The following is a 21,674-nucleotide window of genomic DNA, read 5'->3' on the forward strand; positions in this document are numbered from 1 at the left end:
CAAAAAAAAAAAATGGGCAAAAGAAATGAATAGACACTTCTCCAAAGAGGACATACAGATGGCCAATAGGCATATGAAAAGACGCTCAACATAAGTAATCATTAGAGAAATGCAAATTGAAACCATAATGAGATATCACCTCACACCAGTCAGAATGGTTCTCATCAACAAAACAACACAGAATAAGTGCTGGCGAGGATGTGGAGAAAAGGGGACCCTCCTGCACTGCTGGTGGGAATGCAGACTGGTGCAGCCACTGAGGAAAACAGTATGGAGATTCCTCAAAATATTAAAAATTGAACTGCCTTTTGACCCAGCTATCCCAGTTTTAGGAATTTATGCCCCAAAAACCATAGCACTGTTTCAAAAGGAGAAATGCACCCCTATGTTTATGGCAGCATTGTTCACAATAGAGAAGATCTAGAAACAGCCCAAGTGTCCGTCAGTGGACAAATGGACTAAAAAGCTGTGGTATATATACACAATGGAATACTATGGGGCCATGAAAAAGAAGGAAATCTTACCTTTTGTGACAACATGGATGGACATGGAAACTATTATGTTAAGTGAAATAAGCCATGCAGAAAAAAAAAAATCTTATGATCTCACTCATTTGAGGAATCCAATGAACAATGTGAACTGAGGAAAGGAATTGAGACAGAGGAGAGATCAAAGGGACCAGAGGAAAAGAGAACAGAGAGAAAGAGGATGACAGGATGGGAAAAAGCTGAAGGGAAGGGGGGAGGGCGTTATGGGGAGGGGGGCAATGGAGCGGTTGAGGAATATGGGGGAGGGGGATTGCATTCGGGGCAACACTAGAATCTATGTAAACACAATAAATTAAAATTAATTTTTAAAAAGTTGCCTAGTATTTTAATTTTTACAATTTCATACCATGACTAGAAAGATACTTTAATATACTGCTCACAAAAATTAGAGAATACTTCAAAATGAATATGAGGTGATAAAATATCTCCTAATTTTTGTGAGCAGTGTATTTAAATGGAACATTATCATAAATTAGTCTTAACTGTACTGACTTATCAAGAATATCTAACAGCAATTTCTTGTAAAGCAATTAGAATAGTACTAACACAGTAGCCACTACCCAAATATGGCTACTGAACACCTAACATCTAGGTAGTCCAAACTGAGGTGTACATTATAAGTATAAAATCTCTAAGACTAAGGCAAAAAAGTTATATATCATTATAAATATTTATACTGATTACATGTTTAACAATGTTTTCAATATATTAGGTTAAGTATATTATTAAAGTTAATTTCAACTGTTTCTTTTTATTTTTTAAAATGTGACTACTAGAAAATTTCAAATTATATAATTTAAAATCTTAAAATGTTTGACTAGCATTATATTTCTATGGAACAAAGCTGACTAGAAGGTAAGCAATAATCATACCTTCCAGTAACTTCTGAAGGCTGGACCGCATGACATGAATATTCTCAATTCCAACAAACTGAAATCTAATATTAGAATAGTTATCTTCATTTTCATAACCTTTTCCGGCTGCTCTGTTGGCCATTGCATTCAGCTAAAAATTTAAATTTTAGATATTTAGAGACAAATTTATTTTGTAACTTACCAAAATATTATGAAAACACTAAATAAATTACATTTTAGCTAGTAGACAGTTTAAAGGAACTCATAACAACTAAATATGCTAACTTTTTTAACATTAAAAGTCTCATATGTTAATAATAGCAAAGAAGGATACTCTAAAAGAAACATGATTGCTATATAATGGAAAGGTCAGATAAGAAGTTCCTCACAAATAATTCATGAAACTAAGTATTTTAGTTAATTTTCCATATGTGTGTAATATTTCAAAATCTAAAACCAGAAAGAGCTCCTATCTAAATCCTAAATTACTCAAAGATGAGCCGAGATGGGTTTTTATTTTTGACAATAAACCTATGAGATTTACCTCAAAACAGCCTAGAGCACTTGATCATTCAGAAAGGTTCAGGAACTCTTAAATTCAGATCTGAAATATCTGTGAGATTATTTGAGGTCCTCCACATTAGAGACTGCTGGAGGCCAACACAGTATATAACATGGCATACAATCCTCTAGCTTGATACAGCTCCAAGAATTGGGCCAAAAATAAACCAGTTGGTAAGGGACAAAACATACTACCTGTAAACCCATGATCGTTGATTTTTAAATCAAACTATCAGAAGTTCACTTAAAATTTGTCATGTTTAATTTTTTCAGACTAGGATTTCATAGAGCATATTATTACAATTTACTAAATATTCTTATGAACTAGGATAAAATAGAACCCAAATTTGAGGAAGAAAGAGTAGCTGTTCATTCAGTGAATTGGAGCCCAGGTTGCTAACAAATACAGTCAAACTGTATTTACTGACTCACTGGTTGGTTATTCAGCACCTATGATTACTAAGGTTAAGGGTTAGATACTTAAATTTTTTCCATATTATCACTACTTGAATTTAAATTTAAGGAATAAAACAAAGAAAGATATATTTTCTCTGTAGAAGTCAGTTATACAAATAAGACATATTAGGTCCTGAGAAACAAACTGTCCTGAGACCATATATTCAGAAAGTCTTGTATTACAATCATCTTTTATATCTAACATCACCTAAATATAGTTCTAACCAATTATTCCACCCAGATTATCCAAGTAAATTAAAATTTATCTTACAAGAGATAATGCTCTTGACTTCTAAGGAAATCTTTAATAAAAGATTACTGAAGTATTGGTTTCTAATTTTAATACTCCTAAATTTGATACTCCAAATTAATCTTTTCATGTTTTCTCTATTATTTTTTTTGTAAGACTGCATAATGATGAGAATTACTTCTAAAACAGGTACCATTCCTTTCAACAGAGCTGCCTACAATTGTGATCTAAATGGCTCACTCGCTTTTTCTCATCGCTTTCTTTTATTTTCTCATCATTCCAGATTTTTGAAGAAATCCTCTCTATAATTCTGCCAACGTTCTTTTGTGTAGCCCACCAGCTCTGCATGCGATGCTATAATAAAAATTAAAAGTAATGTTAGCTATTACCATTGTGGATTTAAATTACTTTAGCTTCAGGATCCTATATGAATTAGTTGTTTAACTGTATTGATAAAAAGAAAAAAGATTGTGACATTTGTCCCAATAATAAAACCTTTACCCTTATAAAATGGATGCTAACATAACAACTATTTCCTGTTCACTATTTATAATTCTCTATTTCAAAGTTTCCTAAGTTAACTCACTATGTATTTTCCAGACTATTTCAAATTAAAGTGTTTTGCCAAATGAAAATTCTAATTGAAGTTCTAATTTTTCACAATACACACTAGTATTTCTTTACAATAATATAATACTTATATACCATCAATAGTTCCCAATAAAACTCAGCTTTCCTAAATTTATATATTGGAAAACATAAAAAGTCACCATCTGGGTTACTGGGAAATTGATCTTTTAAATTGACATCCTCTAAAAGACTAATTTCCTTAGTATCATTAGCCTTGGTTAATTTAAAACTAGGATTCAGTATGTTAAATATAAACAAATTAATCAATTCTCATTAAATAAAATAACAAAGATGATTAACAGACTGTACTATGTAAGGCACATACTTTGGGCCTGGTGTCCACGACATACATATAGCGATTGGCGGGATTGGCTTTGCTGATGGCTTGAAGTAAATGTTCATCCTCCAGGCACCTGGCACTGAATCCTGACAGTGGTTGACTACATCGACAAATGGCAGCCTAATTTTAAAGACAGAAAACAGATTATTCAAAAATGTCTAAAACATGACTCATAAAATGTCTAAAAGAAAAAAAGTTAAAATCAAACGTACTATTTAAACATTGGCAGAACAATTAGAAGGCATTATCTTTGAAATCCTATTTGAATTAAATACTATTTTAACCTCTTGATGTTACTTAATGTTTCCCAATATTCTCTTCAAAGAAATCTAAATGCCTCCTTACCTACTTCAATAAAAAACATCTTAGGTCCTTGGAAGCAACACCTGGTCTATTCTATGTAGCTTACTATAATAGGTGCATTCTGTGCCCTCGATTACAAGATATTTTCAAATGCAGAACAGGATTTTTTAAAATTGCAAGACATTTGAACTTTTACACCTTCTAAAGGCTTTCAGACTTCTAATTAGAAATCAGCAATCTTTATATAAAATGGGACATAAAATGAGAAAATGAACTCCAAGTCAAATTTAAGTCAAACTATAGTCAACCTAAGAGGGGAAAAAATTTCTATAAGAATAAATATTGTATTAGATATTTACTGTTGTTTACAGTCTTAAAAAAAGAATAAGATTTAGACCCATACACCCTTTATCCAATCTTATCCATACCAACCCTAACTTAGTCCTACTCATTTTAACCACAGAATCATTAAGGGAAAAAAAGGATACATCAATTTACATATCACCTATTTTAAAATTACATGTACAGCCTGACCAAGCGGTGGCGCAGTGGATAGAGTGTCGGACTGGGACATAAAGGACCCAGCTTCGAGACCTCAAGGTCGTCAGCTTGAGTGTGGGCTCATCTCGTTTGAGCAAAGCTCACCAGCTTGGACCCAAGGTCGCTGACTTGAGCAAGGGGTTACTTGGTCTGCTGTAGCCCCATGGTCAAGGCACATATGAGAAAACAATCAATGAACAACTAAGGTGCTGCAATGAAAAATTAATGCTTCTCATCTCTCTCCCTTCCTATCTGTCTGTTCCTATCTATCTCTCTCTCTGACTCTCTCTGTCTGTTAAAAAAAAAATTACATGTATATAAAAACCCTCATAAAAATGTAATAAAATAGAAGAAAATGAGGACTAATTAAATTTTTTTCAAACCTTTTTTAGCCCAGATTTCCAATTAAAAATATATACAAACATGGGTGTGTCAAACAATGGCCTATAACCAGTCATAACTCCCTATAACTTTGTTATGAAAAGTAAATTAGAAACTTTTGTTTAAAGTTTTATTTATTATTTCTGGCTCCCTTCTAAGCACAATTTGAAGTTTTAATAAAAGTATTTAATATGTATACAACAAAAAGGTCAAAGAGAATGGGAAAAGAAACGAAAACAGAGATGTTAATAAAAACTGGGGAAATGAAAGCAGATTCACAATAGCTAATTTACCAGAGCAAAGAAAGCTGCCTCATCGTTATGAGTCAATAAGAAGCAGGTATCTTGAGCAACAAAATCCCAGACAGGTTCAGAATTTGGTACCTCTGAAAACCTGAGTAGGGGTACAACTGAAAGCAATAAAACTGGCTGGATGTCCGTATAAAAACTAATTAACAATCCCCGACTTTCACTCACCCTGAAGAAAACATTTATTCTAAGATGATTAACCTGAAGATTGGACAACAGGCAAAGCTATAGTTGGCGGTGAAGCTTTACACCACCCCCCAAAACAGGAGGATTAAGTAAAGCCTACAGCACAAAATGCATAGTCTTCCTATCCCTCTCCCCACACTTGGATCCTCATGAGACTTTCTGTTTAACATTAAAACAGAAGGAAGAATCCAAAGACAGCAATCACTCATGATACAAACAAACTTCTAAACAGCCAACCAAGAATTTGATATTTAAAGGACATGAAAAAACAAAACAAAATAAATAGGAAAAAAGAAATTGAGTAAAAGTACAAACTAATGTGGGGAGCACAAGAATTCTTCTCAAAAATCCTTAACATCTTCAGAGAATTAAGTCATCACATCCAAAAATAGAAAACTGTCTAAGAAGTTCAGAAAACAGAAAACAATTCTTGGATTATTTTTTTTTTTTTTGTATTTTTTTTTTGAAGCTGGAAACGGGGAGGCAGTCAGACAGACTCCCACATGCGCCCGTCCGGGATCCACCCAGCACACACACCAGGGGGGCAATGCTCTGCCCATCCGGGGCGTCGCTCTGTCATGACCAGAGCCACTCTAGTGCCTGGGGCAGAGGCCAAGGAGCCATCCCCAGCACCCGGGGCCATCTTTTGCTCCAAAGGAGCCTTGGCTGCGGGAGGAAAAGAGAGAGACAGAGAGGAAGGAGAGGGGGAGGGGTGGAGAAGCAGATGGGCACCTCTCCTGTGTGCTCTGGCCGGGAAATGAACCCGGGACTTCCGCACGCCAGGTCGACACTCTACCACTGAGCAAACCGGCCAGGGCTAATTCTTGGATTTTTAAAACACTATTGCCAAAAAATAAAGAATTTAAGAGATGGATTAGAAGTGAGGTTCAGGAAATCTTGCCCCCTACCTCAAATCTTGCAGTGAGACTTACAGACCTGTCCGAGCATAAAAAGATGGAAAATAGGAGAGAAAATTAAGAAAAATGAAGGTTTATGCTAGGAAGCCCACTTGTCAAGTAATACAAACAAAAGTACCAAAAAATTAATAAAAGGAAGTTACCAAAGAAATAGAGAGGCAACTCCCCAAAACTGAGACCTCAGTTTCTAGATGGAATTTAATACAGCACACCAAGGCACAGAACTGTGAAGTTTCAGAATGTTGGAGATAAAGAAGAGTTTTTAAAAGCTTCCTAAGGAAAAGAATCAGGTCACAAAAACCTGGGAGTCAGAAATGGCATCCAAATCCTCAACTTACCATCTGAGAGATATAGAAAAAGTGATTTACCCTCTCTGAACCACAGTTCTCCCACTTGAAAGTTAGAGGTAATTAGCAGAGCCCGCCTCATAAAGTTACTATGAAGATTTCGTGCATAGAAAGCACTTAACATATACCGCAGTACCTTCTGGCCTACTGCTACAGGGTACAGAGGTAAGTTTATTGTAATGTGCAATCCATATTACAGTGTATCAGTATAAAGTAGCCTCCTCCGCCTCTTCATACTGAAAAATCCTTCCAACTTGAAGAGTTTACTTTTAAAATGGGAGCTTTAAATAACCGTGGTTCTCTCTTTTCTCAATAGTTGACTTGTCAAATTGTCTGGTTCCCCCCAATACAGCAGGATCAAAAGATAGCCATAGGCAAAGAAGAGAACCTATATAATGCCATTATTTTCAAGTCACTATTAAAAGAAAGGAAGGAAGGAAAGAATGAAGGAGGAAGTAAAGGGGAAAGATGACAAGTACAAAAGCTTCTGTATTTCAGGATAATTTTGTTTTAAAATGCCGAAAATGTCATTAAGTGAAAAGTTAGTGCTTCTCTGTCAGCAATATAGTAATGACACCTTAATATAATGTGAGCGTTCTTTTGAATACTTACACACACCTGAAGAGGGGTTATATACTACACTGGTAAAATCAAAAGGAAAGCTGCCTACCTCCTTATTTTGATGATAATAGGAAAGAACTGGAAATCTTCCCTTGCTCCGGAACTTAGAACTACCAACAATGATCGGTTTGCTTGCTATTCGGGGAACATAAAGTTCTCTAGGATAAGTTTCACAAATCTGTAAAAATAAACAACATATAACCATTGTATGTAGTTCAAAAACCAAGTTAAAAACTACCATATTTCCCCATGTATAAGACACTCCTTAATTTGGGGGCCCAAAATTTGAAAAAAATGTATTACGTACATAAAGTTGTAATGTATTGAATTCAAGTTTTATTTATCATAAAATTCATATAACTCCTCATCACTGTCAAAACTCCCATCCATTAAGCTTGTCCTCATCTGTGTCTGATGACAAATCACTGTCTTCATATATTGCCTTGTCCTCAGTTCCATCTATGGCATTTGAAATGGCCACAACCACTGTATAAGACACACCCAGTTTTTAAACTCCAAATTTTTCAATAAAGGGTGCATCTTAAATTCATGGAGAAATATGGTACCTTTACAAAACTTGAAAAGTTAATAATGCAAGAACAGAACATAGCAATACAGAGCCAACTTGTTACTGAGACACTTGCTGACTCTCTGGTACTAAGATTTTCTGAAGTTCTCCAGAAGGTAGCTAAGTTACCTTGTATTCTCGGTTGGCATCAGACAACTGCCAGTTTGAATTTGGCACGCCCATCCTCTTATATTCCTCTGCAAGGTCAAAAAGCTGCCAACCTCGCAGTCGATCCGAATCATTTTGTTTGGGATTATAAGAGAACGCATAGAGATCTTCATATTTTGCTGCAGTACATAAAATGCATAAATGTCAAAATACGTGACAAATAAAAGTAACTTTCGGTCTTACCTGTCCATTTTTTCTTTAAACTTTTCAGAGATGACTTATACCTTAAGATATTTGAACTTAAAATTTTCTCAGTTCTTTGATGCAAATGATTACATCTAAAGGCATAAATATATCAATATGAAATTTGATCTTTATCAGTAAAAGCTAGTAAATAATAAGACTTACACATTACTGCAATATTTCCTTTTCTTAAAAGTAAAATTTTAAAGACACACATACAAAAAAGTAAAATTAAAAAAAAAATTCCTACCCACTACTTTTTCCAAATGACAGGTAAAATAAAGACTAATGCTATAATGAAAAGTTAGAGGTGTTGTATAAAACATGAAATTGCCTACACATTCCTCCTGTAAGTGCGGTTTTGGGCAAAAACAGCAATGACTGCACAGAGGTTCAGAGAACACTCTTCTGAATAAGCCCCTGAAGTCACAAAACAATCTGACCATAAGATTTGACTTAATTGGGACAATGGGTAAGTGTTAAAGCCTTTATGTGTTAGAAGAGTGAACAATAATCTGCTGCTAGACCACTGCAAGCCTGGTGTCCAACAAAGTAACATCGAGTAACTAATGTGCTTTGTCTCCCTGGAGATCTATGTAACTCAAGTTATGTTGTTTGAATAAAGCCTCCAGACCCCTATGTCAGAGTAGAGATAAGATTTCCCATTAGGGCCTATCTTCCTCTCCCTCCTATCTCTACTAAGGTAGGATTCACCCTCTTTCCCTCTGCTCATCTCCCTTACACTCCACTCCGGTCAGGTAGATATATTAGGCCCACTGCTATCAGAGGAGCCTGACCTTCCTCAACGTTTTCCTTAGTGATCCATTTCCCAGTCACTCCTCTCAGCTGGGGGAGTCTTTAAAAAAAAAGAGAAAAGCTATCAACAACAGACTTCTAAAACATTAATATAAATCTATAGTTTTATTAAAGTCTGTCCTACAAATGCTTCACTTTGTCCTTACTATATTATCCCTTGTTTGGAAACCATTATTATGGCTCAGATCAGAAGTTTCTAATTCCTTCTAGGTCAAATCTTTTAGAATAGAGTGCACAAGAACTCAATTTAAGAGTAATTTAAAGTATAAAATAATAAGATTTTAAATAAAGTACCTTAAACAATCCATCTCAAAATTGAACAAGTAACTAAGAACAGTACCTTGTTTTGACAATTGTAGCAAAGAATTGTAAATATCATGACAATCTCTTTCTCTAGGAACAATGAAATGCACAATCCTGAAATTCTTGCACTGAATCACAAGTGGGCATCCAGAGGTGGTCAAAGCCAGTTTCTCCACTGAGGCAATATGGTGGTGCAATATCTACAGCATGAAAGAAACATTTGATCATTATTAAAAGCACTAAGTATCTTATTCTCTTCCACAGTCATAAATGTTAGAAATGTCCTCTTCAAATAAAGTCTCAAATGTTATACACTACATATTCAAACTTAAATTTTTAAAATAAAATTGCCCAAGCCAGAAATGTGCCCTGATCATTTCACATATTTAAATCCCAAGAATTTAATCATTAATTATTTACATATATCATTAAATCCCAAGAATTGCATCCCCCAAATATCTCTGTAACCTGTCGACTTCTCTTCATTTCCACTTGTCACTCTCCCAGTTACAATGTTTCTAGTGTTTCTCACCTGAATTACTGTAACTATCTTCCTAAATGCTCCCTCCATATCCTACTCTTGATGACCCCCAATCCATTTTCTACAAGGCACACAATTCACTATTAAACCCAATAAAAAAAAGAAAGAAAGAAAGGCCTGGTCAGATAGCTAGGTTGGGTTGGAGTGCTGTCCCAAAACACAGAGGCTGCTGGCCTGATCCCAGGTCAAGGCACATTCAGGAACAGATTGACTTTCCTTTCTCTCTCTCTCCCTCTTCACTCATCTTCTAGAATCAATAACATAAAAACTTTAAAAAAAATAAAAAAGGTAAGGCTATTTTACATTGTTTCCCATTTCTCCCATCCAAATACTAACCAGGCCTAAACCAGCCTAACTTCTGAAATCAGTCGAGGGCAGCCACATTCAGCATGGTATGACCAGAAACTTTCCCACTTTATAGCCTCATTTTGAGTTCCACTCCCAACATCACTAAGTTCTAGTGACAATAGTGTTCTTTTAGCTCCTCAAATGAGACAAACTCCTTTATACACACTCAATTGGGGCACTGTAGATATAACTCTTTAACTATGAACTTCTAGTATTATTTCTGGCCTTCACTTAAAACTCATTACTGAGAAAAGGTATTTTATGCAAATGGAAATGAAAACAAAGTTGGGGTAGCAATATTTATATTTGACAAAATAGACTTTAAAATAAAGGCTATAGTAAGAGACAAAGAAAGACACTATATAATGATAAAGGGAGCAATCCAACAACAGCAGACAACCCTGTTAAATAAACACTTACACACCCAATATAGGAGTAGCTAAATATGTAAAGCAAATCTTGACTAACGTAACAGGAGAGACTGACAGCGATATAGTCCTAGTAGGGGATTTTAAACCCCCTACATCAACAGATACAGCTTCTAGACAGAAAGTCAATAAGGAAACAGCAGCCTTAAATGACACATTAGATCAGTTGGATTTAATTGATATCTTCAGAGCACATCACCCCAAGGCAGCAGAACATACATTCTTTTCAAGTGCACATGGAACATCCTCTCAGTCAGACCACACACAAAACAAGTCTCAATAAATTTAAAGACTGAAATCATATCAAGCATCGTCTCTGACCATAATGGTATAAAACTAGAAATCAATCACAAAAACTGAAAAACACACAAAGACATGGAGGCTAAACATATATGCTACTAAATAATTAAAGGATTAGCAATAAGATCAAAGAAAAAATCAAAACATACCTTGAGACAAATGAAAATGAGAACACAACCCAAAATCTATGGGACACAGTGAAAAGATGGAAATATATAGCATCACAGGCCTATTTCAAGAAAAAAGAAAAATCTCAAATGAACAATCTAACCTTACACTTAAAGAAACTTGAAAAACAAAACAATATCCAAAGTAAGGAGAAGGAAAGGAAATAATAAAGATCAAAACAAATAAACAAAATAGACTTAAAAAAATACAAAAGATCAACAAAACCAAGAGCTGGTTCTTTGAAATGATAAACAAGATAGACAAAACCTCTAACCAGAGTCATCAAGAAAAAAAGAAAGAGGACCCGGCCCTGGCCAGTTGGCTCAGTGGTAGAGTGTCGGCCTGGCGTGCAGAAGTCCCAGGTTCGATTCCCGGCCAGGGCACATAGGAGAAGCGCCCATCTGCTTCTCCACCCCTCACCCTCTCCTTCCTCTCTGTCTCTCTTCCCCTCCCGCAGCGAGGCTCCATTGGAGCAAAGATGGCCCGGCGCTGGGGATGGCTCCTTGGCCTCTGCCCCAGGCGCTAGAGTGGCTCTGGTCGCAACAGAGCGACGCCCCGGAGGGGCAGAGCATTGCCCCCTGGTGAGCAAAGCGTCGCCCCCTGGTGGGCGTGCTGAGTGGATCCTGGTCGGGCGGTTGGGCGCATGTGGGAGTCTGTCTAACTGTCTCTCCCCGTTTCCAGCTTCAGAAAAATACAAAAAAAAAAAAAAAAAAAAGAAAGAGGACCCAAACAAATAAAATCAGAGATGAAAGTAACAACAGAAACTAAAGAACTATAAGAAGATATTGCAAACAATTATGTCAACAAATTGGACAATCTGTGCAAAATGGATAAATTCCTAGAAATATACAATCTTCCAAAACTGAAATCATAGAACATGAATAAACAAATTACAGCTAAGAAAACTGAAGCAGTAATCAAAAATTCCTAATAAACAAAGTCATGGACCAGATGCCTTTACCAATGAATTTTACCAAACATTCAAAGAAGAATTAATACCTATCCTTCTCAAACTATCCCCCCTCCAAAAAAAACTCAAAAGGAGGGAAGACTCCCAAGCTCATTTCATGAGGCATGCTTTATCCTAACTCCAAAACCAGATAAAGACACTGCAAAGAAAGAAAATTATAATATCCCTGATGCACGTAGATGCTAAAATCCTCAACGAAATATCAAACCAGATACAGCAATACATTAAAAAGGTCATACACCATAATCAAGTGGGATTAATTCTGGGGAGCAAAATTGGTACAACATCCACAAATCAATGTTATATACCACATAAACAGGATGAAAAGTCACATGATCATGTCAAAAGATGCAGAAAAGGCAACTGATAAAATTCAGCATTTATTTACATTAAAAACTCTCAGCAAAGTGGGAATAGAAGAAATATAGCTCAACATAATAAAAGTCATATATGACAAACTCACAGCCAACATCATATTCAATGGGCAAAAACTACACACATTTCCCTTAAAATCAGGAACAAGACAGGGATGTCTGCTATCATCACTCTTATTCAATAGCCCTGGTCAGCAAACTGCGGTTTGCGAGCCACATGCAGCTCTTTGGCCCCTTGAGTGTGGCTCTTCCACAAAATACCACGTGTGGGCACTACCTCAATGAAGAATTTATCTACCTATATAGTTTTAAAAATTTGGCTCTCAAAAGAAATTTCAATTGTCGTACTGTTGATATTTGGCTCTGTTGACTAATGAGTTTGCCGACCAAGTCCTAGCCCTAGCAATCAGACAAGAAAAATAAATTAAAGGTACCCAAATTGGAAAGTTAGTAGTACCACTATCATTATTTGCCATTGACATGATACTGTATATAAAGAACCCTAAAGATTTCATCAAAAAACTATTAGAGCTGATAAATGAGTTCAGTAAAGTAGTAGGATACATAATAAAATACCCAGAAATCAGTTGCATTTTTATATAGCAATAATGAGGTATCAGAAAGGGAGAACAACACCATTCACAATCTTCAAAAAGAATAAAACACCTATAAATAAATTTAACCAAGAATATAAAAGACCTGTACTCAGAGAATTTAAGACACTGAAGAGCCTGACCTGTGGTGGCACAGTGGTTAAAGCATTGACCTGGAATGCTAAGGTCACTGATTCAAAACCCTGGGCTTGCCCAATCAAGGCACATATGGGAGCTGATGTTTCCTGCTCCTCCCTTCCCTCCCTCTCTCTCTCTCTTCTCGCCTCTCTAAAATTAATAAAGTCTTAAAACAATTTTTTAAAAAAGACATTGAAGAAAGAAATTGGAGAAAATACAAATAAGTGGAAGTATATACAGTGTTCATGGACGGGAAGAATGAACATCATTAATGTCCATATTACCTCAAGCAATTTATAGATTCAACACAATTTCCATCAAGATATTAATGGTGTATTTAGGAGAACTAGAACAAGTATTCCAAAAATTTGTATGGAACCACAAAAGACCCAAACAGCCACAATAATCTTGAAAAGGAAGAACAAAGTTGGAGGCATCATGCTACCTGATATCAAACTATACTACAAGGCCATTCTTACCAAAACAAGACAGTACTGGCATTAAAAACAAACATATAAATCAATGGAACAGACTAGAGAGCCCAGAAATCAATCCATGCCTATATAGTGAATTATTATTTGACAAAAGAGGCAAGAATATACAATGGAGTAAAGATGGTCTTCAATAAATGCTGTTGGGAAAAGTGAACAGATATGTAAAAAATAAAGAATCTTACACCATACAAAAGAACAAACTCAAAATGGATTAAAGACTTAAGTATTAGACACAAAACTATAAAAACCCTAGAAGAAAACACAGGTAAGTAAAATCTCAAGCATTTCTCATAGCAATATTATTTCAGATATATCTACTTGACCAAGAGAAATGAGAGAAAAGATAAATGGGACATCAAACTAAAAAGTTTCTGCACAGCAAAGGAAACCAACAAAATGAAAAGAAAAACCAGTGAATGAGAGAACATATTTGCTGATACATCTGATGAGGTATTAATATATATAAATTAATATATTTATAAATAATTTATAAAACTCAACACCAAAAAAACAACCCAAATTTAAAAATTGACAAAGGACCTGAATAGAAGATTTTCTAAAGAGGACATACAGATGGCCAATAGACATATAAAAGGATGCTCAAGGTCACTAATCATCAGAGAAATGCAAATTAAAACCACAATGAGATGTCACCTCATACCTGTCAGAATAGCTATCACCAATAAATAAACAAGAAGTGTTGGTGAGGATGTGGGGAAAAGGAAACCCTCATGCACTGTTGGTGGAAATGCAGACTGGTACAGCCACTGTGGATAGCATTATGGAGTCATCTCAAAAAATTAAAAATGGGATTGCCTTTTGACCCACAATTCTAATTCTGTGAATATATCTCCAGAAATTAAAAACACTAATTCTACAGAATATACGCACCCATGTTCATTGTAGCATTATTTACAATAGCCAATATCTGGAAATAGCCAATCAGTAAATGAGTGAATAAAAAAAGCTGTGGTACATTTACACAATGGAATACTACTCAACCATAAAAAAAAGAAGAAAATCTTACCTTTTATAACAGCATAGATGGGCCTGGAGATTGACTTATGCTAAGTGAAATAAGTCAGCTAGAGAAAGACAAGTACCATATGATTCCACTCATGGAATCTAATGTACAAAATGAACTAACAAGCAAAATAGAGATAGACTCATACATAGATATCAGGGAGACAGCTATGTTGGGAGGGGAAGAGGGAGTTGGAAGGATAGAGCAAAAAAGGACATTAATGGAATAAAACAATCAATCATTATGTCATTTCATCCACTAAAATATTTCCTAGATATATTAACAACTTATATTTAGAATACAAAATGTTAAGTTTTTAGAAGAAAATATAGGAGAATTTCTATGGCCTTGATGTAGAAAAGTATTCCTTAAGTCACAAAACAGCATAAACCATAAAATAAAAAATGAAAATCTATTACTCTAAAATTTTAAAGCTTAAAAGATACACACACAAAAAGACAAGCCATCTCAAACACATACACCTGATACCACACGGAAAACTGGAACTCCTTCAAAACTAATAATAGGACAAACAATCCAACAGAAAAAGGGAAATCTAAAGCCAAAATATCTGAAAAGGTAACTTCCTTGTAAAAAATCAGCAAATTAAAATCACAATTATACATCCACTAGATAGACAAAATTTTTAAGTTGGCAATATCTATGTTGCTGAGGATAGTGAATTCTATCAATAGAGTCATATTCTATTGAGAATATGTTGAGAACAACCATTTTGGAGAGGTGATATACTTACTAAGGTTGAATATGCACTTATTTAAGTAACTTTACTCCCAAGTAAATATCCCAGAGAAATTGTGACACAGGGCATACATGAAGAAACATAGAAAATATCCGTTACTTCATTGTTTGTACTAGCAAAAAATAAATAAATAAACACCCTTATTGCAATTTGGTATAAAAATACTGTGGAATATGACATTTGATCTGTTAACATGTACCTATATTATTTAGAGTTTTAAAAATTAAAAGGAACACGTAAGTCTTTTATAATTATTTATGTAGCTCAAAAGAGTCTTTCTGGTATTGTACAAAAATATTTCATATTCCATATTAATATTAGTTTTATTAAGAGGGAGGGCAGAAATGTTTAGGTGACTGAAAACTTTTTAGTTGAGATAGGTAACCAGTGATTAAATTTTTTTGTACACATTCAAAATAAAACACAGCAACAAACTAAAGGCCATTATAATCAAGTACAATAGAGATACTCCCTTACCCAGGTTTCTTTTTGATGAGAGTCTATAAACAACAGATGTGTGGCCGTAAGATACAGTGTTCCTGTTAATGACTTGTTGCTGGTACTGAATCGGTCAAGTAATTTCACTTGCTCAACCTAAGGAAAAAAAAAGATGTTACTTTTCATTTTAAAGGTAGTATAAATTCTTTTTGTTATCCCAGGATCTAAATGTATCACTTTAAAGCTTTTTCCTCCTGTTCAAAAACATGAGTTTTTTATTTATTACTATTATTTTTTAATCCAGTGAGAGGCAAGGAGGCAGAGAGACAGACTCCTGCATGCACCCCAATGGATCCACCAGGCAACTCTCACTCTAGGGCTGATGTTCTGCCTCTGGGGGGCAAGGTCCATTGATCTGCAAACGAGCTATTTTAGCACCCGCAGTGAGGCTATGGGAGCCATCCTCAGTGCCCTGGAGCCAACTTGCTCATTCAGCCATGGCTGCGGGAGGAAGTGGGGAAGGAATAGAGAAGCAGAAGGTCATTTCTCCTGTGTGCCCCGACAGGGAATTGAACCCAAGAAGACTTCCACACACAGGGCCAACACTCCTCCTGAGCCAACTGGCCAGGGCCAAACATGAGTTTATTTAATGTTGAATGTTAAATTTCATACATCTTGGAAAATATATAAACCACAAACAAGAGTATTATTTATGTTAAAAATATAACCAAAGAAAAGAACCTTGTAAAAAGGTAACATAGATATTAAGGGGAACAGGAAGGAGGGATATGGTATAAATAAACAAAAACGTTTTTCATATCTAAGGATCAATATAATTTATTTAAAGTTGAAGGTTCAAGTAATAAATATGTAAGGTTATCATGTAGAGTTATAGAAGTGAATTACCAGAAAAATTAAATCAGAAAACAGTTAAATGGCTTCAAACTTCAACTTAGTCTCCTCACCACTGCACCCAGGACAGCGCTTTGTGTCCAGCTTTGTATTTTTCTCATACAACAGTCTCTTCTGCTTAGCATTCTTCAAGGCTCACTGATGCCCTGTTTCCTAACAGGAATCCTTCTCAGAAAATTAATTACTTAATGCCTTAGCTTTGTATTTCTTCATTGCCCTGAATTCCCTGGCATAGATTATGTCCTATGCTGCTTCTGTGTCCTTTAATAGCCTAGGCAGTGAAGTAGATAGTACATATTTATTTATTTTAGATTTTATTTATTGATTTGAGAGAGAGAAGAGAGGGGTAGGGGAGCAGGAAGCATCACTCACAGCAGTTGCTTCTTGTTTATGCCTTTACTGGACAAATCCAGGATTTCAAACTGCCAACCTCAGCATTCCAGGTCGATTCTTTATCCACTGCACCAGTACAGGTCAGGCCCATAGTACATCTTTATCAATAGTAGAGAGATACACATACAGGCACATGCACAAGGCTGTCACTGAAAATGGGGGCTAGAGTTGGCCAGGGCAGTGCAGGAGACAACTGTTTTGAAAAAATACTCTTACTATCCATTATTGGGGGGGGGGGGGGGGAGAAGGTTGTTAAAATAACCATTACCAAGTTAAACATTTTAATCCACAGTTATAGTAGTAGGTTGTAGATAGTTCCTTAAATTGTGTCTTCAAAACCAGATAGCTAATCATTATCTCATTAATTCTGCTTTCTCTCCACATATAAAGGGCGGGGCAAAAGTAGGTTACAAACAACTGTAAACCTACTTTTGCTCCACCCTGTACCTTCTTTTCCCTTACTAAAATTGAAGAAAAAATGCCCCTATTTTGAAATTATGATTCCAAAATAATCAGTAACTACTATTTAAATGGTTATTAGTGAGTGCTCCCTCAAGAAATTTAATTTCAGAGAAAGTTTTCTTCCTTGTAACAGTACCTGCTCCAAATAAAATATTTAAAGGCAAAATTAAAATATTTCCTTTTGCAGAAAAAAGTATTCATATTGACCATAATAACTTGAGGATTGCTCATTACATTAGTAATGCAAAACTATATTAAAGTCAAGAAAATGTAATAGAAAATCATTATATAACTATCAATATGGCAATCTCTCTATGGATGTAACAGATAATAAAATTGATCAACTTCAAGTTCTAGAGAAAAAAGAGAGAACTTCTGAGAAAATATACTGATTACTCAGTTCTTTACTGTAAATCTTAAGATAAAATTTTATAAAATAAAGAAAATCAATATTTTTCTTTGCTAAAATCATCAGCATACAAATTTCAAACTAAAGACTTAGACATTTTCTATACACCAATGGCTGCTTCATATTTTCCTTTTTCACCAAGGAACTAAAAGTATTTTACAGATGTTGCTACAGATTTTTCCAGGTTTTCTTTAAATGTTTTAAGTCAGATATTTAGGAAGCATCTAAAACGCTAAAACGCTTTCAGGTCACTAGCACTAATGCACTGCAGAAACAATGTTAGGATCCTTTAATTATAGGTATCACCAAAGCAAATGGAAATGGGGAATAGGAAAAAGGCATGGGAAAAAAAAATAAAGAAAGAAAAAGAAAACAGCAGGAAGAAAAGAACTGGAGGGTGGGGTCATTATGGTGAGACTGGGAAATGCCAACACATTACTAAAAGGAACATTCAGTTGAACTGTTGCCAACAAGGGGCCTATACTAAAAGGTACTCTAATGGTCAATAAAGTTCAACTTTCAGCTGATTACAAACTGAAAGGTGAAAAACACAGGAAATCACACATATACAGAATCACACTTGGAAAACTTACTTATCAACCCCCGAGAGGGAAAAGGTAGCCTCAAAACTCTCCGACCTCCGTCACCTTCTATCTGGTTTTCTTTGTGCTCCTACCCTCCCCCTACCCTCTCTCTCTCCTTCCTCGCCTCCTCCCCACCCCTCCACCCCACTCCCTGTTACCATCACATTCTTGTCCATGTCTCTGAGTCTCATTTTTATGTCCCATCCATGCATGGGTTCGGAGGACGATTTGACTTTGAGTGAGGGGTATGCAGCATAATCAAAGGTCAAAATAATCTGGAGATGTTTTCTCGGAACATATGTACCCTGATTTATCAATGTTACTGCATTAAAATTAATAAAAATAAGATTTAAAAATACCCAAAAAAACACTCCGAACAACAGCTGTACTTGACAACTACCCGGCAATGGCTGCTGAAGCAGAAGTCACACTGGTAAGACTTCTTCAGCCAGGCACCCATCTGAGGCTCTTGAACCATTATCACACACTCATAGCACTGACATCTTGCCAATAATTAGCTATCAAAAAGAAAGAGCCTGACCAGTGGTGGCACAGTTGACAGAGAGTTGACCTGGGATGCTGAAGTCCCAGGTTCAAAATCTTGAGGTCACAGACTTGAGCGTGGGTGACATGATCCCATGGTCGCTGGCCTGAGCTAGGGGTCACTGGCTCTGCTGGAGCCCCAGTCAAGGCACAAATGAAAAGCAATCAATGAACAACTAAAGTGACACAATTACAAGTTAGTTGATGCTTCTCTCTCTCTCCCTTCCTTTCTCTCTTCCCTCCCCTTCAAGAGTATTGAGTTGCCTTCCTGAAGTGGAAAGTAAACATCAAAATGACAGAGATTTGGCCCTGGCCGGTTGGCTCAGTGGTAGAGCGTCGGCCTGGCGTGCAGTAAGTCCCGGGTTCGATTCCCCGCCAGGGCACACAGGAGAAGCGCCCATATGCTTCTCCACCCCTCCCTCTCTCCTTCCTCTCTGTCTCTTTATTCCCCTCCCACAGCGAGGCTCCATTGGAGCAAAGATGGCCCGGGTGCTGGGGATGGCTCCTTGGCCTCTGCCCCAGGCGCTAGAGTGGCTCTGGTTGCAACAGAGGGATAGAGCGTCGCCCCCTGGTGGGCGTGCCGGGTGGATCCCGGTCGGGCGCATGCGGAAGTCTGTCTGACTATCTCTCCTTGTTTCCAGCTTTAGAAAAATACAAAAAAAAAAAAAAAAATGACAGAGATTTTTATCTTTTTTGTCTATGTATCCCCAGTTCCTACAACAGCATCTAATGAAACATCATAAATCTGGGGATACTTCACTGTGCTTTCTTGCTTTGCTTTCCTACTGCGCTAGACACAGCTGGCATTCCATAAATGGCTTCCTGTCTCACACAGTAAAAGCAAAGATGTCACATCAGCTTTCAAGGCTCTATAGTAACTTGTTCCTATCCCCAACTTTAACCTTCTACGCTCTCTCCTACACTCACTCTGCTCAAAACACACTGGTCTTGCTAGCTCTTACCAACCAGGCATGCCCACCATAGGGCTTTTGCTCTTGCTGTTTCCTTTGCTGGAATTCTTCCTGTAACCTCTCCCACCCACGTAAAGATGCCTCACTTCCTTACCTCTTTCGGGTCTATACTCAAGTGTCACTATCTCTGTAAGGACTTCCCTAACTACCATATTTACAACTGTCCTCCCCAACCCCACTTGCATTCCACAGAATTTACCACCATCTACCAGATTATATATTTGCCTTATTTTGTTTATTGTTCTATCTTCCCCCAACTACAAAAATTTAATGGACAGAGATTTTTGCCTGATTTATTCACCACCATTTCCCCTGTACCTGTAATAGTGCCTGCCCCACGGAAAATGAGGGAGCAGAAGAGGAGGGGGCAAATAAGGGAGGCAGAGGAAGCAAAGAAGGAAATTAGATATGTGAGACTATTCCCTCCCCATCTGTGATCCACCACTTCCCATTTAATCCTTAATACTCTTTCCCTGGCTCTTCTTCTGCTTGCCCCTTTTAAAGTATTCCCACGGTTCTAACCTTTGCACTCTTCTCTGCATATTCTTGCATAAATAAGCTCATCCACAATAGGAAATTTCAATGATTACCTAAACATGGACAACTCCCAAATCTACTACTTATCTGGGACAGACATTTACCCTCATAAAAATCTACCTACTAGACAAAATCATACCACCTAAGTTCCTCTCAACCATCTCTTTCTTTCAGTTCCTACTCATACCGACTTATATTACTATTCAAATCTCTTCATTAGATAATTACCGTATTTCTCCATTTACAAGACACACCTTTTGAAAATTTAGGGGTCTAGAAGCTGGGTGCATCTTATATAGTGGTTGAAGGGGTTTTTTTACTTGCATTTCCCACTTTTTCACACTTGTTTTTGTGCTCATTGTTGAAGACAGTGTTTTGTCATCACACAGATGAGGATGAGCTAATGGATGGGAGTTTTGACAATGATGATGAGTTGTATGAATTTTATGATGAGTAAAACTTGAGTTCAATAACTTTATGTAATACATTTTTTTCAAATTTCAGGCCCCAAATTAAGGTGTATCTTATACATGGGAGCGTCTTATACACGGGGAAATATGATACTTTGTGAGGCTGGAGAGTATAATGCTTAAGAGAACATGACTGGTATCATAAAGACCAGGATTCAATTTCCCAGCTCCACCTGTTCCTTAGTAGAGATAGCTGTTGAGTCAGGACAAGTTATTTCATTTAATATCTGCAAGTTTCCGTTTTCTCACCTGTACACTGTACACATATTAATAAAGGTCAAAATGGCACTTTAATATTTTGTAGGGAAAGCTTTCAGGTGCTCCTCAAAATTTACTGGCTCATATTTCAAAGACAATTAAAACATATCATTTTCTCTTTACCCTTGGTCCATCTTAGTTTTGTATCTCCTACGCTACTTGTAACAGGTAACATGTTTGTGTACATACATATATGACCTTACATTCTAATGATAAAAAGAGATAGCAAGCTAAGACAAACTGGACATTATTTTTGGAATAATTCAATTTGAGTCCTAG

The 21,674-nt window shown here is 36.3% G+C and overlaps 1 protein-coding gene across 5 annotated transcripts in view; it reads right to left on the bottom strand.

Annotated features, from left to right (window-relative positions):
- The window catches only part of MTMR6 (myotubularin related protein 6), a 40,793-nt gene that overhangs the window by 16,103 nt on the left and 3,016 nt on the right, over positions 1 to 21,674 (bottom strand). For all 5 annotated transcript variants that reach the window (XM_066258308.1, XM_066258307.1, XM_066258310.1 and 2 more), the window contains exons 2-7: positions 15,896 to 16,012; positions 9,318 to 9,480; positions 7,940 to 8,097; positions 7,292 to 7,420; positions 3,625 to 3,759; positions 1,421 to 1,553 (exon numbers count right to left, since the gene is read on the bottom strand). In XM_066258308.1, coding sequence (XP_066114405.1) covers positions 1,421 to 1,553; positions 3,625 to 3,759; positions 7,292 to 7,420; positions 7,940 to 8,097; positions 9,318 to 9,480; positions 15,896 to 16,012 — 835 coding nt within the window. The remainder of the gene's footprint in view (positions 1 to 1,420; positions 1,554 to 3,624; positions 3,760 to 7,291; positions 7,421 to 7,939; positions 8,098 to 9,317; positions 9,481 to 15,895; positions 16,013 to 21,674) is intronic.

The sequence above is a fragment of the Saccopteryx bilineata genome, chromosome 2 (genome assembly GCF_036850765.1).
Source record: "Saccopteryx bilineata isolate mSacBil1 chromosome 2, mSacBil1_pri_phased_curated, whole genome shotgun sequence".
In the NCBI taxonomy this organism is placed as follows: Eukaryota; Metazoa; Chordata; class Mammalia; order Chiroptera; family Emballonuridae; genus Saccopteryx; species Saccopteryx bilineata.